We start from the raw sequence: 21,137 nt of genomic DNA, 5'->3' as shown, positions 1-21,137 counted from the left end.
CCATAGGCCTTTCCGCTCATACCACTCCTGCCCAGAGTACTTAAGAAGATCACGAATGACTGGTTGGTAGTCATCCTTATGGGACTGGATTTTGGCATGGAGAGTCTAGTATTCCGAGCTGTAGAGCATGGCCATTGGTCCTCCGATCAGGCTGCCCTTTCATGAGGACCTTTTGTCACAGCAGCATGGGAGAGTTCTCCACCCGTACCTGACAGTTTTTGGCCTTGCGCCTGAATTCTGTACGTTAACGTTAACTTGGCAGCCAGGCATCCCTCTACAAAGATGATTTGTGCCGGTCATTGGGAATTTTTTTTGACATGTTCTGAAAGATTCATTGAATCGCTTTCTGCACCCCTTTCTCATGTTCTCCTATTCGTTCTTGCCCAGCAGGGTTCTGCTCTGGGCATTGTTAGGGGATATAGCTCTGCAATCTCTGCTTTCCTTCGGCTGCCTAACCAAACGTCCCATTTCCAGTCTCCTATTGTACATAAGTTCTTGAAAGGTTTGCAACATATGTTTCCTCAAACTCCTTTCGTTATGCCCCAGTGAGACCTCAATTTCTACCTCGCTTTCCTTATGTGCGCTCCCTTTGAGCCTCTGATCCAAGCCTCCTGGTCTTAACATATACCCAGATAACGCTCCGTCTTATTCCTCTAAGGAAGAAGATCAACTTCACCATCTTAACCCAAAAAGAGTGTTGTCGTTCTACCTTGACCGCACATGAGTTTCCAGGTGGATGACCAACTATTTGTGGGGAATGTTGGAGTGAAGGTTGGAAAGGACATGCAGAAGTGGATCATTGTGCTGTGCATTAAAATCTGCTATGCATTGGCCAGGAAGCAACTCCCATTGCGTTAGCTTGTGCAGCTCCGATCATGGACATCCTCCAGGCAGTGACATGGGCTTCCTTGCACACTTTTACCCAGCACTCCTGCCTAGTCAGTCGTTTGGTCCTAGCTGACTTCCTCATGTGAAATTGGTCCACTGACCCAGCTCTGGGGAGGTATTCTTTGTGTATCTAATGTAAGATAAGGAATCTGTGGCTAGAAGATTCTATCACACGGACAAGTTACTTGCCTTCGGTAATGCCTTATCTAGTAGAGACTCTAGCCACAGATTCCTTATCGACTCACCAATCCTCTGTCCGGTGAACAAATATCTAGGGACACGGCTTTCCCCTTTCAGCGCCCTAGTTTTCCACACCAGTGGTTAGTGTACTTCCTGGCTCAATGCTTCTGGCATAGAAGTCGTGAAAATAAACTGATGTCAGCGCGCCTGGGTGGCACCCTCAATAGGCATCGTGAACTTCCTTTCCGGCGCCACCAATGCTATGTTGAGCTGAACAATGCCATTTACCAGGGTGCTAATGTTAGGAATCTGTAGGTAGATTGTCTTTACCAGATAAGGTGTTACCGAAGGGAAGTAACTTGGTCGCCACCGCTTTCATGACCTCATGGTGCACGGCGGATGTGGACCATGTGAACTCGGCAGCTACCTTCGTGTGGGCAATTGAGCTGGACTTTGGCACGTCATAATATGCTGTTCAATGCAACAGTATTCGGCAACATATTTCAGTATTTCGTTCCTGTGATCTCTGGCACCAGGAAGAGGAAGGTGTACAAGATGTTTGGTAGCATGTGATGTCATCGAATAGGTAATGAAGGCAAGATCGAGGCAGAGGCAGTAATAGACGCAGAAGTAATAACACCCGCAACTTCCCTAACCATAAACAGTGACTTCCCTGCGCTACACCCGATCATCCCACTCCTGTCGGGGGACGCATCTCACAGTTCCTACATGTCTGGAATTCCATCACAACAGACAGATGGGTAAGGCAAATCATTCAGTATGGTTATTGCCCGGAACTCACTTCTACAACCCCCAACATTCCTCCAAGACAGCGTCCAATGTCATTAGAACACCTAATGCTCCTCAAACAGGAAGTCTTAGCAATGTTACAAAAAGACGGAATAGAGCCAGTTCCTCTACTTCATCAGGGGACAGGAGTCTACTCCCTTTATTTCCTAATCCCAAAAAAGGACGGCTCTCTAAGACCAATACTGGACCTCAGACCGCTAAACTTTTACATTCAATCAGACCACTTCCACATGGTCACTTTACAACAAGTGCTTCCAATACTGTAGCAAAGCGACTTTCTCTCCACTATAGATCTTAAGGCCTACTTCCACATTCCAATACATCCCGCTCACAGGAAGTATCTCAGATATGTGGTAGGTAGTCAACACTACCAGTTTAAGGTGCTCCCATTCGGAGTCACCACAGCACCCAGGAGTTTTACCAAATGCCTCGCGGTAGTTGCAGTCCATCTCAGAAGACAACAAATTCATGTCTTCCCCTACTTAGACGATTGGCTCATAAAACCAAACTCTCACAATAGCTGTGTCGAACACACACTTCAGACAATACAGTTGCTTCACAGTCTGGGATTCACAGTAAATCTAGCCAAATCCCATCTCCAACCGTCTACAATGCAACAAGCTCTAGGGGCAACAGTGAATGCTTCCACAGCCCTAGCATATTCCAATCCCATCAGGATAAATGCCATACAGACACTGGTTCAAAGATTTCAACCACTACACTCTCTACCAGCAAGAGTGTTCATGCAGCTAATAGGAATGATGGCATCTTGCATTTTTCTCGTCCCTCATGCAAGACTGCAAATGCGCCCATTACAAGAATGTCTAGCCGGTCAAGGTCAACTAACAGATCTGGTGTTGATGGACGACCGCACCCATCGCTTTCTGCAGTGGTGGACCACAAAAAACCTTTCCAAAGGACGCCCGTCAAGGTCAACTAACAGTTCTGGTGTTCGTGAACGACCGCACCCATCGCTCTCTGCAGTGGTGGACCACAAAAAACCTTTCCAACGGACGATCGTTCCTCTAGCCAGTTCCACAGTTAGTGCTAACAACAGATGCATCGCTCACCGGCTGGGGAGCACATCTCCAAAATCATACCATTCAAGGTTTATGGACCCCTCAACAAAAGCAATTCCACATCAACTACCTGAAATTATTGGCAATCTCTGTAGCGTTGGAGTCGTTTCAACCGCAACTCCTAGGCAAAGCTGTCCTAATCCGTACAGACAACGTGACAGCAATGTATTACATACAAAAGCAGGGGGACACACACTCTCTACAGTTATCCCGTCGAGCACAAAGCATCTGGAGGTGGTCCATTCCACAGAACATCTACCTCCTAGCAGAACATCTACCAGGAGTACACAATGAAATAGCGGATCTGCTCAGTCGTCAAACACAACAAATCCACGAATGGGAACTTCATCCTCAAGTTCTTCTTCCATTCTTTCACATGTGGGGACAGCCAGACCTAGATCTGTTCGCCATACACCAACACACAAAATGCCCAAGCTTCGCATCTAGGTATCCACACCCACTGTCCAAAGGCAATGCGCTATGGATGAACTGGTCAGGCAAATTTGCTTATGCTTTTCCGCCTCTTCACTCATTCCATTGCTAGTGAGGAAGCTCCAACAGCATTCCCTCACAATGATCCTAGTTGCTCCAACATGGGCAAAGCAACCATGGTTCACAAATCTGTTGCAGCCATCAGTAGTACCACATCAAAAGCTGCACCTCTCTCCCAAGCTTCTCACTCAGAACCATGGAGAGATAAGACACCCAGATCCCAATCAACTCAACCTTGCGTTCTGGCTCCTGAAATCCTAGAGTTTGGCTACCTCAATCTTCCACCAGACTGTATGTACGTTATCAAGGAGGCTAGACTCCCTTCAACAAGGGCATGCTATGCAGCAAAATGGAAAAGGTTTGTCATTTATTGCTCTCACAATAAAATGGACCCACTGGATGCTTCCATTCAAAACATCATCTGTTACCTTCTGCATCTACAACAATATAATCTTGAGTATACATCCTTAAGAATACATGTAGCTGCCGTAGCGGCCTACTTGCAAAACAGACAACATTTGTCTTTGTTTTGAGTTCCCGCAATTAAAGCTTTTATGGAAGGACTTAAAAGAATAATTCCACCAAGAGCTCCACCCTCCCCAGTGTGGAATCTCAATATAGTCCTTACCAGACTAATGGGTCCTCCATGTGAACCTTTACACAAATGTGAACTACAGTACCTTACTTGGAAAGTAGCATTTGCAGTCGCCATCACATCTCTCAGAAGAGTGAGCGAACTCCAAGAATTAACCATACAAGAACCATTTTGACAAATTCATCATAACAAAGTGGTTCTTAGAATAAACCCAACATTTTTACCCAAAGTAGTATCTGCCTTCCATCTAAACCAGTCTCTTGAACTACCAGTATTTTTCCTTGACCAGACTCAGTGGCAGAGAGAGCGCTACACACTCTTGATTGGGGAAACCTTTTGCCTTGTCTTTCCCCTGCTGTACCTCGACTCTTTTTGAGAGCATCTTGCTGACTCCTGCCCGGGGCTCTGACCGCCCGCCTCCCGCCGCCTGACGCCTTTCCCACCACGACGTCTGGCTGCCGAGTGGAGCGTGGGACGGACCAGAGACCACAAGCCCCAGAATTCAAAGCGGCACATACCACGAGCTTTGCGCTCCAGGAGGCGCTCAAATACAGCATCACCCCGGTCGAGGGGGGGAAACCTTTTGCCTTGTCTTTCACCTGCTGTACCTTGACTCTTTTTGAGAGCATCTTGCTGACTCCTGCCCGGGGCTCTGACCGCCCGCCTCCCGCCGCCTGACGCCTTTCCCACCACGACGTCTGGCTGCTGAGGGAGCGTGGGACGGACCAGAGACCACAAGCCCCAGAATTCAAAGCGGCACATACCGCGAGCTTTGCGCGCCAGGAGGCGCTCAAATACAGCATCACCCCGGTCGAGGGGGGGAAACCTTTTGCCTTGTCTTTCACCTGCTGTACCTCGACTCTTTTTGAGAGCATCTTGCTGACTCCTGCCCGGGGCTCTGACCGCCCGCCTCCCGCCGCCTGACGCCTTTCCCACCACGACGTCTGGCTGCCGAGTGGAGCGTGGGACGGACCAGAGACCACAAGCCCCAGAATTCAAAGCGGCACATACCGCGAGCTTTGCGCGCCAGGAGGCGCTCAAATACAGCATCACCCCCGTCTCGCGGGACGCCGGGCGAAGCCCGGGCCAAGGGCGGGCCAGTTTAAGCCCGTTAAAGACCGGGTTAGACTGGACTGGGCCACGTCCCTTGCACTTCTTTTCCGGACTTCCTGCTAGTGTATTTGTATTGATTTTCGTGAAGTAACGTTTTCTGTTGTGTCCCCTTATTATTATCATCATTATTCACCAAACTATAGCAGACCCTGTTTTATCATGACTAGAGGCACTAGAAGCAAAACGGCGCTAAGCACAGCACAGGTTACAGGCCCCATAGATCTTTTTATCACCCGGACTAACGAGGTAATAGACCAGAGTATAGTCCTGCTTGAGCGCCGAGTTTCCCGTGAATTGGAAGTAGCTAGAAGATCTTCCATGGGGCTCCTTGCTGCCGCCAAAACCCCCATCCATCAGGGGCAGATTACCCCCTTATTGCTTCCACCAGAAACCACTGTAGAGATACATACGGTCCCTAGTGTAGTGGATCTTTCTGCAACCCAGTTGTCTCTTGATTTACAATCTAGTGATGACTTGGAAAAAACCCCTGATTTACATCTGTCACACTCCTATGCAGAAACCCCAACTAAAAGCAATAAGGGAAAAAGGGAGGGAGCAATTGCAAAAAGGGCGGGGGGAAAAAGAACACCTTTATATCTAGACCCTCTAAGAACATTCAAAAAAATGCTCCAAATCCCTCTCCTGTAAAATCCATAATTGACAATAACTCCCCCCAACTTAACAACACGGGAGTAGTTGAGAATCAAACTGGTATGGGGGCAACGGGGGGTACTTGTAATACATGCAACTCATGCACAGCTAACACCCAATTGCTTTTAAAAAATGTGGGGGAACTTTTCAAACGTTATTTACATCCTGTGGAAAAAAGTCTCATGAATATCGAGAAACAATTAGCAAAATTGAATATTCCACCGTTCTCTCAGAAAACACTAGGCCCGCTTATCACAGGGGGGGGGAAACCAATGACACTGGTACATTAGTCCAACAAGTACAATCTGATATTCAAGTGAAATCCATACCAACCCCAAAAATTGCAATCAGGCAGCAGACCCCTGCACAGGATACAAAGCAAAGGATCCTCTCTATCCCCAACTTTGTTCAACTTAGTGATGGAACCTCTAACCTCCTTGCTACAAGCATCCAACTTACACTTTCACATGTACGCCGATGACACCCAACTATATCTCAAATTACAATCCCCCAAAGACATTCTGCTCCTGAACTCAACTATCAGAAGCACCCAATCCTGGCTAGCCGATAATCATCTCAAACTCAATGCTTTGAAAACAGAGTTCCTTCTGATATCCCCTACATCGAAGATCTCCACCACTCAAAGTTGGCTTAAACACCTTACTGCACTCAATGTCGAACCCACCATCGTGGACTCAGCAAAATCTCTAGGCATAACCCTCGACACCAATCTCAGCATGCAGCAACACATCAACAAGGCTACTAAGGGAGCGAATTTCCAAATCAATACCCTGAGGAAACTTAAAGCATTCCTCCCAGCCAATGACTTCCAAACCGCAGTACAATCACTAGTCATCCCTCGAATAGAATATGGCAGCGTCGCCCTCTGCGGACTCCCGCTAACTACTACCGCACCTCTAAGAGCTTCTCTAAACGCTGCAGCGAGGCTTATAACTGGGTCAAAAAAGCACTCTCATATTACACCTGACTTAAAAATCCCTGAACTGGCTGCCTTTTGAAGCCAGAATACATCTGAAAATCGCCTGCATGGCACACAAGGCGATACACCTGAACTCTCCTGCCTACCTCACGCAGAAGTTGACAATTTCTGGCGGCGCTAGAAAAACTAGAGGCACAAACAATCTTCTGCTGAAGCCTCGTAGATTCCGGAAGGAAAAAACATATAAACGCTCCTTCTCAGGAATGGCACCCAGAATCTGGAACTCACTCCCCCCCGAAACTAGGCTCATCTCTTCCACTACACTGTTTAAGAAAGAAGTAAAAGCTATCCTCATGGCAAAAAATACCTGAACTGTTAAGTAGGTCACCTTAAGAAAAGGCACCGATCTGTATTATTTGTCTGACCCCCGTTGCACATATGCATTATTTGTATTAGTGATTCACTGATTTACATGCTGGCTGTGCCCTCATTTATTTGTATTTTATGCTCCCCAGACTTAATTGTTTTGATTATGTTCCCTCATGTACCCTTTCTGTGTAAAGCGCTCTGATATCTGCAAAGATCTTGTCCGCGCTATATAAAACTTTCAAAATAAAATAAATAAAACATCACAAAGTACCACAGGAGGCGGGATGGTAAAATCAAATCACGTTTCACAGACCCCCGAGGCTCCCACGGCCTTATCTAAAGGCCCAACTCAGGATGCTAACTCGAAAGCGACATTACCTACTCCATCAAAGGGACGGGCCCTAAAATCATCGGGTGTAGGGAGAAAGGGAGGGAGGCCTAGACGTCCAACACACTTGCCACCTGAGGCGACCCCATACACTGTCATCCTCACTGGGGTCCCAGAGCTGTCGGACAACACAGACGAACGTCCCTGGTCCCTTCGTAACAAGGTCTTGCAATGGTTGAGTCAGAATAGACCTCTTCAATCATCAAACACTAGCAGAATCTCCACGATTCGCAGAGTGCCATGGGTTGGAGAATCCAAAAAAAGTATACAGGGCGACTGCATTATAGTCAACTTCGATGACCCCTCCATGGTGGACTATATTTGCTCCTGGCCTGCCTTGGACAAGAAGGGTGGGATTGACACTCATCGCCTGTCCTTCTTTTACCCACCTTCGAATCTATGTGATCACGGAGAACATTCGAACTTGGAAGAGGGTCCAGACTGGTCCTGGAACCAGGTGGGCCATTGGAATAGGCAGAGAAATAGAAACTGGTCTAGAGACTGGGTACCACGACCTTGGTTCCCTAGAAGAGAATACTCTAATCCAGAAGGGTGGGGAGGTTTCCCCACAAAAAATAGATATGACTGTTTAGAAATGGTTGATTGACCATCAGGGTACCCACAAGGGGTTTACCAGGCACCTAGCTCTTTTTCAGCTTTTGTGGTCCTAGATCCAGCATACCAATTGTATAATGATAATCAGGTACCTTTTCATACTAACCCCATATTGACAACCATTTCCACCATTCCGAGTCAAATGTTAACATCTCAGATCCAGTTATTCTCTCAACATCTAGTTATAGAACCAACTGTGGAGGGTCTCTCCACCACTGACATTAAGGAGCATACTAATACTTTGCTCCGCGATAATATACATATTGATACTCTGGATAAGTCAGAGTAAAATGCACTTACCAACACGAACCTACCCCAATTGAAAGAATGTCCACTTCAGATTAAGAGGAGAGTTAGCCTGACATTAACATCGTGGAATATCGCAGGCCTCTCCAATAAATCCAAGGACCAAACCTTTTTAGCTTTTGCAGATAAATATGATATAATATGTCTGCAGGAGTGTTGGGACCGAGAGGCGACTCACTTACAGGGTTTTAGTACTTTCTATACTCCTGCCACCCAGGGTAATCGAGGCAGAGGATCTGGAGGCCTGTGCACGTATGTTTCCAACCTGGCTAATCTGGCAGTGAAGACATATGAAGTAGAGGGATCTAAAAATAGAGAATGTAATTTGCTGCAGGGCTTTCTGCTAAAAGGGAAAGGGCGGCGTACTCTTCTGATCAATTTATACAATAATGTTAAAAAAGAGGACGCTAAAGGACTTATAAGCGAGCTGACCTCTATTCTAAATAAAGGAGTAGGGGAAACTGACTGCATCCTCATAGTTGGAGACTTCAATTGCCATTTATGTCCCCACGGTGATTCAAAAATTTGCGGCATAACAAACCTAAAAAGGGAACCTTGCACGCATTTTGAACACTGTTTTTGGCAATTTGTTCAACCAACTTATGCATGATTGGGATTTAGGATATGCCAACAAACTGAGTGAGCCTATGGTCGCATTTCAACCTACATTTCACGGCAGAGGGGCAGGTACCGTGATAGATTTTGTGCTGATGTCAAATAATCATCAGGGCTTTGCAAAAGGGTTTAAAACCGAAGAACTAGCCATGAGCGACCATTTCCCAATAGGCGTCAGCCTTGCTGTTAGCAGCCCCGATAGCCAAGAAACAAGTATACCTGTAAGTCTATACCGCCACAACATCTCTCTGTCTAGAAAAAATGGGTACGCAATTAAATGGGCCAAGGTCGACCCCAAAAAATTTCTAGTAGAACTTATCAGCAAAAATCAAGAGGATTTTATAACATGCTTAGAGCAAAACCCTAACCCCCACATGATCAGAGTGGCATATGATAAGATTGGTGCCACCATAACTGATAAACTAACAAGGAAACAAAAAGCCGGAGAGATATCTAGATTAGCCGGATGGTTCGATTCGGCCTGCACTAAAGCCCATAAGGCTCTCTTACAGGCGATAAAAATTATACCGAAAGATACTAGCCTAGTTAGAGCTGCGAGATCATTCTATAAAAAGACATTACAACATAGGAAGAATGAACTCAAAATCTCAGCCTGGGAGGCCTTAGTTAAGGCCAGTGCCCTTAGGGATAACATCTCTTTCTGGAGGGAAGTTAATGCCCCTTTCTTTGCGGAGAATAAGACCGACTCCCTGGAGATGGCAATACCTGAAGACGTATGGGTTGGCTACTTCACCGCTCTATATAAAAAAAAATGGTGACCTAGCGACGTTAAACCATCATGTGTTTTCGCAACCCCCTGATACACCATCACAGTCTGAAGTACCAACCACCATGAGCGCCTTTCCTCTGAATATTACTTTCTCTCCATTAGAGGTCGAGCAAGCTATACGAGAGAGTGCTAATTCAAAAGCCCCAGGGCCTGATGGAATACCGATTGACATATTCAAAGAAAATCTAGAACTCTGGGCCCCACTCTTGACAAACGTATTGAACATTTACAGTCAAACAGGTTTCCCTGCCACATGGCACGAAGCAATTGTAATCCCTATCTACAAAAAAGGTGATAGGCAGGACCCAAAATCATATCGACCCATTTCACTCCTCGACTCCCTGATGAAGGTAGCAGGCAGGATTTTATTGGTAAAACTGCAAACCTGGGCCAAATGCAAAGGGGTTCTTTCTAAACTCCAATATGGTTTTAAGAGTGGCCTGGGCACGGTCGAGCAGAGCCTAAATTTGACACTGATCATGAATAAATACACGACTGTCAAGAAAGGGAACTTGTTTCTGACGTTTGTCGATCTAAGCTCGGCTTTTGATTGCTTGGATCATAATCTGTTATGGAACACCCTGACTAAGATGGGGATAAACCCACATGTTTTGAATTTCATTAAGGAACTCTATAGAGATGCAGGTGCCACGGTACGATATGGCAAAAATGGAGAATTAACTAAAAAGTTTCCCATAGAAAAGGGCGTACGGCAGGGCTGTATTCTTGCCCCTTTTCTTTTTAATTTATACATAAAGGAAGTAGCAGATTTTTTAACAAATTTGGAAGTTGACTACCCTAAAATTACCGGCGAATCGGTACCACTACTCTTATATGCCGATGACGCCGTTATCATGTCACGTACCCAGATAGGCCTGCAGAAGGCTCTAACTGGCTTTTCAACCTTCATGAGAAACAGAGGGCTGAAGATTAATGTGGGTAAAACTTTCACTATGTGTTGTACCCCAACAAACAAGACTAAAATTGACTGCAAAACCTTCGTGAATGAATCAAAGATAGGTGTGACAAAAACATTCACTTACTTAGGCATTACTTTTAATAACAGGGGCACATGGTCCACAGCCATTACCACTCGCAGCCTGGCCTTCACCCGCACCATAGGCGCACTAAAACAATTTGCAAAGAGACTGGGGGGGAAACCAGTCGATTCCCTGCTTAAGATCTACGCAGCGAAGTGCGTCTCAACTGCAACATATGGTGCAGGCATATGGGGGACGGCCGACTGCACAGAAATTCAAACATTAGAAAATGCTTTTTTTAGGTTTTTGCTTGCAGTCCCAAGATCTATCTCCACGACCGTATGCCACAAAGAATTAGACCGAGTCCACATCATAGATATTATAAAGATAACCCCAGTCATGTTGTGGCACAAGATATGGTCCTCCAAGGAGACAGCCTTCAGTAGGGATGTTATCCAAGACTGCATGAATCAATCAGCTGCTACTAGGTTCACCTGGCTATCTTATGTAAAAAAAAATGTTATACTCTATTGGCCATCCAGATCTGTATACGACACCAAGTACTTGTACGCAAATGCCCAAGAAAGTTCTAAAGGAAATTTGTCTTAGGTTAGGAAGACAGGTGGTGGTTTACTGATGCTAATAAACCTCCGGTTACTTCCCACCGTCTTATTTCCCATGGGCCAGGCTTACATCCATACCTGGAATAGGCATTCCCTAGCTATTATAGAATGCTACTGACACGGATGAGAACAGACTGTTTTTATAGGCTGATATCTTTCCCCGTTATAAATGACTGGTCTGCCTCTTTAATTAAATGTCCTTGTGACGACATATCAACCCAGTCAAACATTCATTGCATTTTCTTTTGCAAATACTACGAGTGGGGAAGGAAGCGCTATCTGCTACCCATTCTCAAGACTTGGGGATTGAGGCAATGTAAACCAGCTTAGATTAGATTTTATCTATTACAAGATGAACCTACTATACACGCAGCAGTTGCTTTTTGGAAGTACGCAGTAAGATGCAGAGGGACGATGGTTTAATGTTTGGAAATTGTTTGTATGCTTGTATTATACTGTACATTATGACACTCCATAGTACAATACAAACTACCTAGGTCCCCTCTGCTGTAGCTTTCTTTTTAAATACGCAGTAAGACGCAGAGGGACGAGGGTTAAATGTTTACAAATTGTTTGTACGCTGTATTATATTGTACCTTATTACATTTCTATAGTACATTACAAACTACCCAGGTCCATTCTGCTCAACTCTTTTAACCTTTTTAACTGTTTTAAGACTCGCTTTTTAATATTTCTAATGGAATTTGTGAAATATCTCTTATTAGGATGTCTAGAGCAATAATAAGATAGCAGAGGGATTGAAAAGAGGTCTAATCGTACTGAGCATGCTCTACTACTGCTCTATTATTTTAGTCTTTTCTGAATTCATATTTTCTTCCCTCAGGATCAGGTAGATGTTGCAGTGAAAGCACTTCTGAGTCTAAAATCAGAATATAAGCTAGTGACTGGTGTAGAATACAAACCGGGAAACCCTCCTGCAGCTTCAGGTGTTAGTAAGTCTTCTACTGCTGATCTTTCTTCAACTTCCCCCAGCAAAACAGACTGCAAAGCTCTTTATGAAAAAGTAACTGAGCAAGGAGAGGTGGTGCGAAGGCTCAAAGCTGAGAAGGCATCAAAGGTAAAGTTGGATAGGAATACCCATGTCATTTAACTTTTGTCTTCCGTGTGCTGCTAGAATCCTAAACCGTAGTTCCTGGGTTTCACTTGAAGGAAGATGCTTTCACACATGCACCTTCTAATGCCTACATGAATGCTGTTGCTAATATAAAATCGATTTTGATAGTCATACCTTCTTTAATAGTCACGTGACCGGAGTCCCATTCTTTCGTGACTAATGAAGATTGTATAATATTTAAATTCGCTTTACATTATCAACAGCACTTATGTTGTGTTTGGACTGTGCAAGAATGAACACATTTTTCGATTAGTGAATCCCAGGAACAGTTGACCAGGATTCTGTATGCTTTCTAGGTTCTGATTGCGTTTAAGGGTTCATCCTGTTCTCCCCCCATTCAGTGTATAGCTAATGCAATAGTTTTGTATATATTTCTACATCTAATTGGAAATACATGTACCATTAATACAATTCTCTTTGACATATCCTCCACGAATTGCAGGTTCCTCAACTCCTGCCTCATGAAATGCATTGCAATAGAGGAACCTTTAACTCTGCACATAATGAGGACATTAACTACTTCTACCATCCGTATTCTGTGTGCTTCTCCAGGTCATAACTACTCTGCCCGCCCCATTTGAAACCCTGACGTTCCTTGATTTAGTCATCCTTTGTATGCTTTTTTTTAGTTTCTCAAATTGCAAACACTTACTTTACAGTTTGAGTCTCAGTTTATGAAATTTTCTTTAGAAAAGTGGGAATCCTTGCAATTGTCAGCACTCTGATAACCCCAAAACACAACAATGGAATCGTGAGGGTATTTTGATCTGTATTGGTAAATGACAGAGGCCAAATTAATAAATGTTTCAAAATCCCTCTTCAAAGAAGACTCATCAAGGTAAAAAAGTGGGATTAAATCATGTATCCGTCGGTGTCAAAGAATCAAAGAATTTGGGCATGAGCCTAGAGTGCTCTTGTTAAGGGTTATGGACTAAAGTCAGCAGCATTGCCCTTGGAATTATTACCTGTGCTCTCATAACTGGCACCAACATCCGTCACGCCATACATCTGGCTGGCAGGTGTAATTTCCAGCTTTTGACATCCTCCCGATCAGCTTGAATGCAGAAAACATTGGTACTCTAGAACACACTGCTCCTGGACCAGCTTAGTAACATTGTGTAACAAATAAGTTAGTGTGAGCATGGTACAAAGACTAGAAATCACCCTATAGCCTCCCAATATTGAGGACAGAAATAGAGATTACTTAGATGAATCGCTAAAAGCAGAGCTAAAGTAACCTCATGCTCCATGTAAGAACCTAGTCTTTCTTCAAATGTTTGCATGATGGGCAAGAATATGGGTGTCCTTTTCCTTTGACATTATTTCATCCTTCCAAAAGTTGTAGCTCTGTTTGATTGGAACATGAAACTGCGTTATATTATGCTCCAACTAAATAATTCTTAGCCTTCTAGACAGTTCAGACTGTAATAATGCAAATTCTATCTCCTATTGCATATCTTCTCTATGGCATCATATTCATTTGTGTTTTTGGACCCAATTCAAAATGGGAGCCGTTCCAAGGTGAGTGGGTGGATCCCAAGATGAGTACTTCAGTCTTGTCCAAATTTAACTTGAAGCTGCTGTCTTTCGTCCAGGTGACAACTGCCTTCATCCTGCAGTGGAAGTTGGTTCTGTCAGCTGTGGGTACATCGGTGAGGGAGAGGATCAGCTGGGTGCCCTTGGCTTAGGATACCGTTGTGTCAGTGGTTCATGAAGGTGGTTGCAAGGGGGGGCCATGTAGCGTCGAAAAGGGTGGGATTCAGAGTGGATACTGGGGCACTCCGCAGCTGATCTCTGTAGGTTCTCAGAGGAACCGAGGTAGTCTGACTCGCTGTGTTCAATCGGTGAGGAAGTAGTAGATCCAGTCCAGGGCCCTGTCATGGATGTTAGCATTGTGGAGTCTCATGATTAGGGTGTGGTGGGCGCTGGTATCAAGCTGGCAGAGAGGTCCAGAAGGATGAGTGCTGCGGTTTTGCCTGGTTGAGGAGGGAGCGGATGTCGTTGGTGGTGGCGAGGAGTGCGGTCTCTGTGCTGTTTGCTTCGGAATCCGGATTGGGAGGTGTCGAAGACCTGGTTTGCTTCAATGAATTTGAAGAGTTGGGCGTTTCTGGCCTTCTCGATTACCTTGGCTAGTAAGGGGAGCAGGGAGATGAGTCTAAAGTTCTTGAGGTCTGTCAGATCAGCAAATGGCTTCTTCAATAGGGGATTGATCTTTGCGGGTTTCCAGTCATCAGGGAAGGTCTTAGTCTCGATGGAGCAGTTGATGTTGTGGCGGAGCTCGGGGGCCATGGAGGTGGCAGCTCTATGGAAGATGAGATGGGGCAAGGGTACGAGGGGACTCCGGAGTGGATGCTTTTCATGCTCTTGAGCGTTTCATCGGTAGTGAGTGGGCTCCAATTGAGTATGATTTGTTTGAGTGCGGTGTGGTTGGGTGCAGAGTTGTCTGGCGTGGTCGGAGGGTCTTTGATGTTGAATCTATTGTAGATCTGTTTGATCTTGTGGTGCAAGAAGGTGCTGAGTTTGTTGCAGAAGTATTTGGAAGGTAGGACGTCTGTGGTCTCGCTGTTGGGTCTGGCATATTCATTGACAATGGTGAAGAGTTCTTTACTTTTGTGTGTGTTGGCGTTGATTCTGTATTGGAGGGCTGTTTTCTTTGTGGTTTTGAGGAAGTGGTGGTGTGGGGCGACGACGTTTTTGAAGGTCACTTGTTTCAGGGGTTTTGTTCCTCCTCTTCTCAAGTCGTCTACAGGTGTGTCTAGACTAGTGGAGGGTGAGAGTAAACCAGCTGGCTTTCTTGGAGTGTTGCTTGCCGGGAGCCTTCTTGAGGGGTGCCAGTGTGTCGGCGCAGTTGGAGATTCATTGGTGGAGGGTATAGAGATATTCCTTTTACCATTTCTGTTTGCTCAGACCTTTAATGGAGAGCCTCATATTGTAGCAATGTTTATGCCATTTAGTGCCTCTTTCATTTTCAAAAGGCTCTTTTTTCAATTGGTGTTTCTGGGCTTGTGTTTAGAAACAAGAGTACTTGGTGGGCCTCCCAATAAATCATTCTGCCTCTCCCTGTATTCTCCAAATCTTTCTATACATTGGTATTATTGTAGGATGCAGATCTGTGAAGTGCTACTAGAACTCCGCATACATAGCTCCTCCTCACATGGTTAAGTGCTTCATCAGACTTTGACCGAAAACAAGACAGAAAAAGAACAAAAGGAGAGTAAACAAATGGTGAAAGTGAGGATGGAAAAACGCTTTAAGAGTAACAGGAGGAGACAGGACTTTTAGAGTGGTGGAGGAAAGGCGAGTAAGGTGGAATCTAGACAAGGCAGCCATAGTATCGGCCAATACTGCCATTCCGCAGATCCGACAGCAGGCTCCTAAGAAAGTTTGGGGTCCTGCACTGTGACAACTAGTATGCAATGATTTAAGATGACTAAATAAGAAGACTGTGTTCACAACGATTTTAAAACCAGGCTGAAGTACCACCCTGATAGAAAGGCTGTATTACAACAATTAATCCCGCCAAATGGTTCTCTGGTTCCATGAAAATTCAATACCATCTTAGACAAAAACACGGAGGTGATTGGTTAGGAGTTCATTTTGTGCTTTCTGATCTAAAGGTTATGCTGTAGCCATCAAGAGAGAATAACAGAATAGATAGGACTCCAAGAACAAACCAATGGTTGGCTATTCATCATTGCTATCCAGAACCACCAGGCTAGTCATATTATGAATTCTATAAAGTATCAGATTCTGTTGAGGCGGGAACTTCTTAACATCACCCATTGCAGACCCAGAAGCCACGACCATAACGCAGATCGGTGTTGCAACAGATAGCAGTGTTTGTGAATTACCTTGCATACCCCCAAGACTCGTTTTTTTCTTTCTTCACAATGGTGACCAACAACCAAAAAGTGTAATATAGCTACTAACAGCAGTTTGATGCATGAGCCGTGTTGGGGTACACGTCCTGATACAAGTCCTTGGCATGACATTCATTTCTGTGTTTTATTTATCTACAAAATGAGTTCCCATGTCAAGCCTCAGGAAGTATTCAGCTGCATGTGGCCATAATCGGATACACAAATTGAAGAGATCATTGCATGTGGAGCTTTCAATCTCTGAGTTTTTATCTACGCAGTATTATCAATAACACATTTTGCCACTTGAGGTGTGAAGGTTGTGTGGCTGTTCAATATATAAAACCAGAGAGGCTGCAAGCCAATAAAACTGTATTCAGGGCAATTGGAGTGGTTGTATTAATAGCCGAAGTGTGCTGAAATATGTTTATATCTTTTTTGTTTAGTACAGAAGTTTTCCTAATGTAACATCAGTTTGTGCACTTAAAGTTTGATTGTTCTCCAAGTCTAGCACTGTTGCATTAACCCCTAAATTCAAAGCGCATCAGGTCATGTGTTTTGTAGACATCATCAAACACCACATACATCTGAGACCATGTCTTAGGTTTTAATCCCAGATCCTATACATAATGCAACTAAAGGGCTCACGCCTTTAGTGATTATTCTTGATCATTGATGTAACTATAAGGCATGCCAAGTAAAGGCATGTGATGGCTGACATGACGGCAAGGATTTCAAAGGGAGCTGCTGAAGACTCTGACGTTGATACAGTTGTACCTTCACTATGCATGCCAATTTTACTGCTTTGATGGAATCCACTGCCTGGTACTGTGCATGGCATTGCGTAACCCATAGACCTTTATATATTCTGCGTCTGTCTCTTTGATTTGTTTTCTCCCTTGTCTCTTTCTTCTTCAGGATCAGGTAGATGTGGCAGTGAAAGCTCTATTAAGCCTAAAATTAGAATATAAACAAGTCACAGGCATAGAATACAAGCCTGGGAACCCTCCTGCTGCCCCACTTCTCTGCAAATCTTCTGTTCTTTCCTCTTCTGCTCCAACTCACGCTAACTCCAAAGATTGTAGGATCCTTTATGATAAAGTAGCTAATCAAGGAGAGGTGGTACGCAGACTTAAGGCAGAAAAGGCTTCAAAGGTAGTGAACATTTGCATGAGATCTAAAATCTTTTTTCTTAAGAGTTAGTCTTGATCGCTTAATTTTTGCTTCATACAGTGCCATATATGATATTTTAACATTTCTATTTTAAATATTGTGAAATAGAGAACAACAAAGTTTGCTTTGGGCATAGGCTTGATACCAATGTTACCTGTTGAGCTGCTGACAGATGTTTCGTCTGATACTATTCGTCTTATTTAAAGCTAATGTAGAATTTTGTTCAATTTCTGATGTTTGCCGAGTGAGACTATGAGGAAATGAACCCAAGTGTGGTTTTTGTAGTGTTTTTGAATTTGTAATGTTACCTTATTAAATGATGTGCTCTCCATAGTTCTACTTGCAGAGTGGATGCCAAACCACAAGCTCTAGACCATTTAAATATGCTCCTTTTATTTTCTCTGTTATTAGAATGTTGATAAAATTGAGAAAGAAAAAATCCCATTCATTAAACATACATTCCTCGTACCGTAATTGCCCTATCTTAATCCTTAGTGTGTGGGAATGGTTCTAAACATGCTACTTTGGAATCATTTCTGTAAACAAGTAACTCCTATCAATAGATGGGCCTTTTCACAGAAGCAGCTAATGTATTTCAATTTTTATTTTTTTATTTTAAGTAGCTACCCTTCTTTATTTCATCAATGTTTCTAAACGTGTTTTTACTTTGGGATGGTCTTCTATATTTGTACTGGTTCCTCCAGTAGAGTTATGTTGCTGTGTGTGTTTTCAAATCGGCGCACACGATTCAAGCACACCAGTCAACATACACCTAAAGATAAATCCCACAAACATGCATTCACACAGTCACAACTTTTACATATCTTACACATTATTACACATTTGCAGACATTCCCATTGCACTGGCACACCAACTCACACAGAGCACGCACGAACATAGACATGATCACATACAATTATGCCCTTAAAACTACATGCCCACATGTTTGCGTCATCACACACATCGCACACACGTGGATCTCTCACATATACACTCACATCACCTTGCACAGTTGTTGGCTGCATTTTCATTGCTGTGCATGTTTGAGGAAGCTTGCTACCTTTTGTTGTTCATGCTTGGGATGCTGCTACCAATTGCTGACTGTAGTTATGGAAGGCAGTTCATCATGAAAAGGTAGATGCACTTGCCATTCTCCAGCACTACTAGCCACGTACACCTCCTTCCATCTAGTTCCTTTCAATTCTGCCTGGCTAGGTCTTGCTTGTAAATGAGGTTGTAGGTGACGTCCTAAACTCCTTGGTTTCCTTGCTTTTCAAACGGCAACATACTGTTGAAACCTCGGCAAAGCTTTTTCGGTTTGCTTTCCGAATTATAATTCCTATAAGGAATTTGTTGTGATTGAGTAGCGTTTGATTATTAATTTGATAGTGGACTCCTGCCCTTCTTTTGGATATACTTTTCCTACATCTGTGCCAGGTTTCTGCCTTTTTTCCTTTGCTCTTATATACCTTTGATAGTCCTCGTTCAGAATTTCACAGATTTTGCAGTGAAACGAATTTTAAGACCTAAAATCTGAGTAACTACAAGTGACTGGCTCTGGTACTAGCCTGGGAGCCCTGCCTACTACATGTTCTTGCTGTTTTTCTGTTTTCACACATACTTGTTCCAATGCACCAGACTGCACAATCCATAAACAAAATATCTTATAATGGACAACCCAGTGCAGTAGCCAGCAAAGTGGACTAGGATAATAAGAAATACCATAGGGAGGGCCTGCGGACCTATTCAAACCTGCCAGCTTACTGAAAACTATAACCTGTGTGCCTCTCACACTCCTTAATCGATGACTGCTACATTCTTGTCATCAAGTAATACATGGAAACACTTCCCACATAGGGTTAAAGCACAGACAACACACGTCCATCCACACAACTTGGATGGTGTGGCATAATACCCTTCTAGCCAAGTGCAGCGACCCACAGAGTGGTAATAAGCACAGTATAAATGTTGCAATACAGTACAATTGTTTAACAAAAACTGTCTGACCAAGTGGTCTGCAGACTGAAGCAAAAAAAAGCTTGTAAGATAACGATACTTCTAAAAGAATATAAGATATAAAGGGGCTGCGGATTTCTTTGTTTGAACTGCATTTTAGTTTTAAAACACCAAGGTTAATACTTAAGCTCTAGCTAGATATATTAGACTGTATAGGAAGGTGCACAAGAGTATATACACCCAAAGAACATTGAGCCACCCCACAGCCGGCGCCTAGATGAAATGCGGAGAATCCTATAGTTGTTAGGTTGACTCCAGACAGATGGAAAAGGAGTCCCCATCAGGTAGAGGTATTTTGACAAAGTAGAGAGGAGTAAGGAACCATGGGAAAAATCCCAAGACAGCTTGTAGGGCAGAGAAATAAAGGACTGCCTGTGAAGAAGGCCGATATCTGACCTGAAAGTTCCACTTCACAAGTTGCACATGAAGAAGGTTAAATAGAACGGCAATCATAGCCATCTACATGCTTGCTAATCGCGGGGAACTACTCAAACACTAGTTGATGCTAACATGTGGTGTACACAGGCAGAGTTTTGGTTGGGAAGTGTGATTGGATCTCAGTCGTGTTCACCAGACTGATCACAAAATTGGTCAGTAGGTCAGAGGATATCGAACCACACACAACATGATAGTGGGACAAATTAACCGATAGTTTTCATGTCTTCACAGGCCTCACACAGACCACATTGTTGATATTGGACAGAAAAGCCTGACCCACACTTTTATGGCATGCTTCCTCATAGGCTTTTCCATTCTGGCCTGAAAAGGTAGTACTACCAGGAGGGCCATGACATCAGAATGAAACCTTACGAAATGTAGTTGCATAACATACCAGGCAAACTTACATTTTTTCTTATAGGGTTAAGGTTAATTATACTATGTTGCCTCGTTTGTTTCCAGAAAACCTTTTCTCATGAAGCTTTAAAGCTATGTTTCATTGCTAGTACCTCTGTATGTTTTGCTTTATCTCATTACCCGGTCACCAGTTGCAGCTTAATTTCTTGCTTTTTTCCAGGATCAGGTAGATGAAGCAGTCAAACATCTACTTTCCTTGAAACTGGAATACAAAGCAAGTACCGGGCAAGAGTACAAACCAGGCCAGCCAGCCTCTGAGAAAAGTGCCAATCTATCTCAGAGTAAAGAGATCATTAATAACTCCGGTGAAGTGAAAGCTTTGTTTAACAAAGTGGCAGAGAAAGGGGAAGAAGTGCGGAAGCTAAAATCTGAGAAAGCAGCTAAAGTAAGTCGGAGATTTTACACTTTTTATGTAATCCTGCAAATTCTCTTTGCCTCGTTTTCTGTTGGCACATCTTACACTGAGGCATATCAATCTCTACTATCTTGTTAAGGCTTTCTCATAGTCTAGAACATGCATGTCAAAGTTCAATTACAAGTTTCCTGGCATTTGTTTGTCAGTGAGATCACTGATGAAACTAGTAGGCCTGTTGGAACACACTACTTACTTGGAACCATTTTCAAAAAGTTGCAAGACTTTTACAAGTATAACAGTCCATGGTCTCA

General features: G+C 43.8%; 1 protein-coding gene across 4 annotated transcripts in view; it reads left to right on the top strand.

The window, feature by feature from the left end:
- The window catches only part of EPRS1 (glutamyl-prolyl-tRNA synthetase 1), a 961,840-nt gene that overhangs the window by 752,396 nt on the left and 188,307 nt on the right, over window positions 1-21,137 (top strand). For 2 of the 4 annotated variants that reach the window (XM_078649796.1, XM_078649797.1), the window contains 3 exons: window positions 12,279-12,512; window positions 17,345-17,581; window positions 20,632-20,856. In XM_078649796.1, the coding sequence (XP_078505922.1) occupies window positions 12,279-12,512; window positions 17,345-17,581; window positions 20,632-20,856 (696 nt within the window). The remainder of the gene's footprint in view (window positions 1-12,278; window positions 12,513-17,344; window positions 17,582-20,631; window positions 20,857-21,137) is intronic. The other 2 variants (XM_078649798.1, XM_078649799.1) reach the window with 2 other exon arrangements.

This window comes from Lissotriton helveticus, chromosome 6, assembly GCF_964261635.1.
Source record: "Lissotriton helveticus chromosome 6, aLisHel1.1, whole genome shotgun sequence".
In the NCBI taxonomy this organism is placed as follows: domain Eukaryota; kingdom Metazoa; phylum Chordata; class Amphibia; order Caudata; family Salamandridae; genus Lissotriton; species Lissotriton helveticus.
The sequence above is the reverse complement of the archived record's forward strand: the minus strand, read 5'-3'. Positions and strand labels throughout refer to the sequence as shown.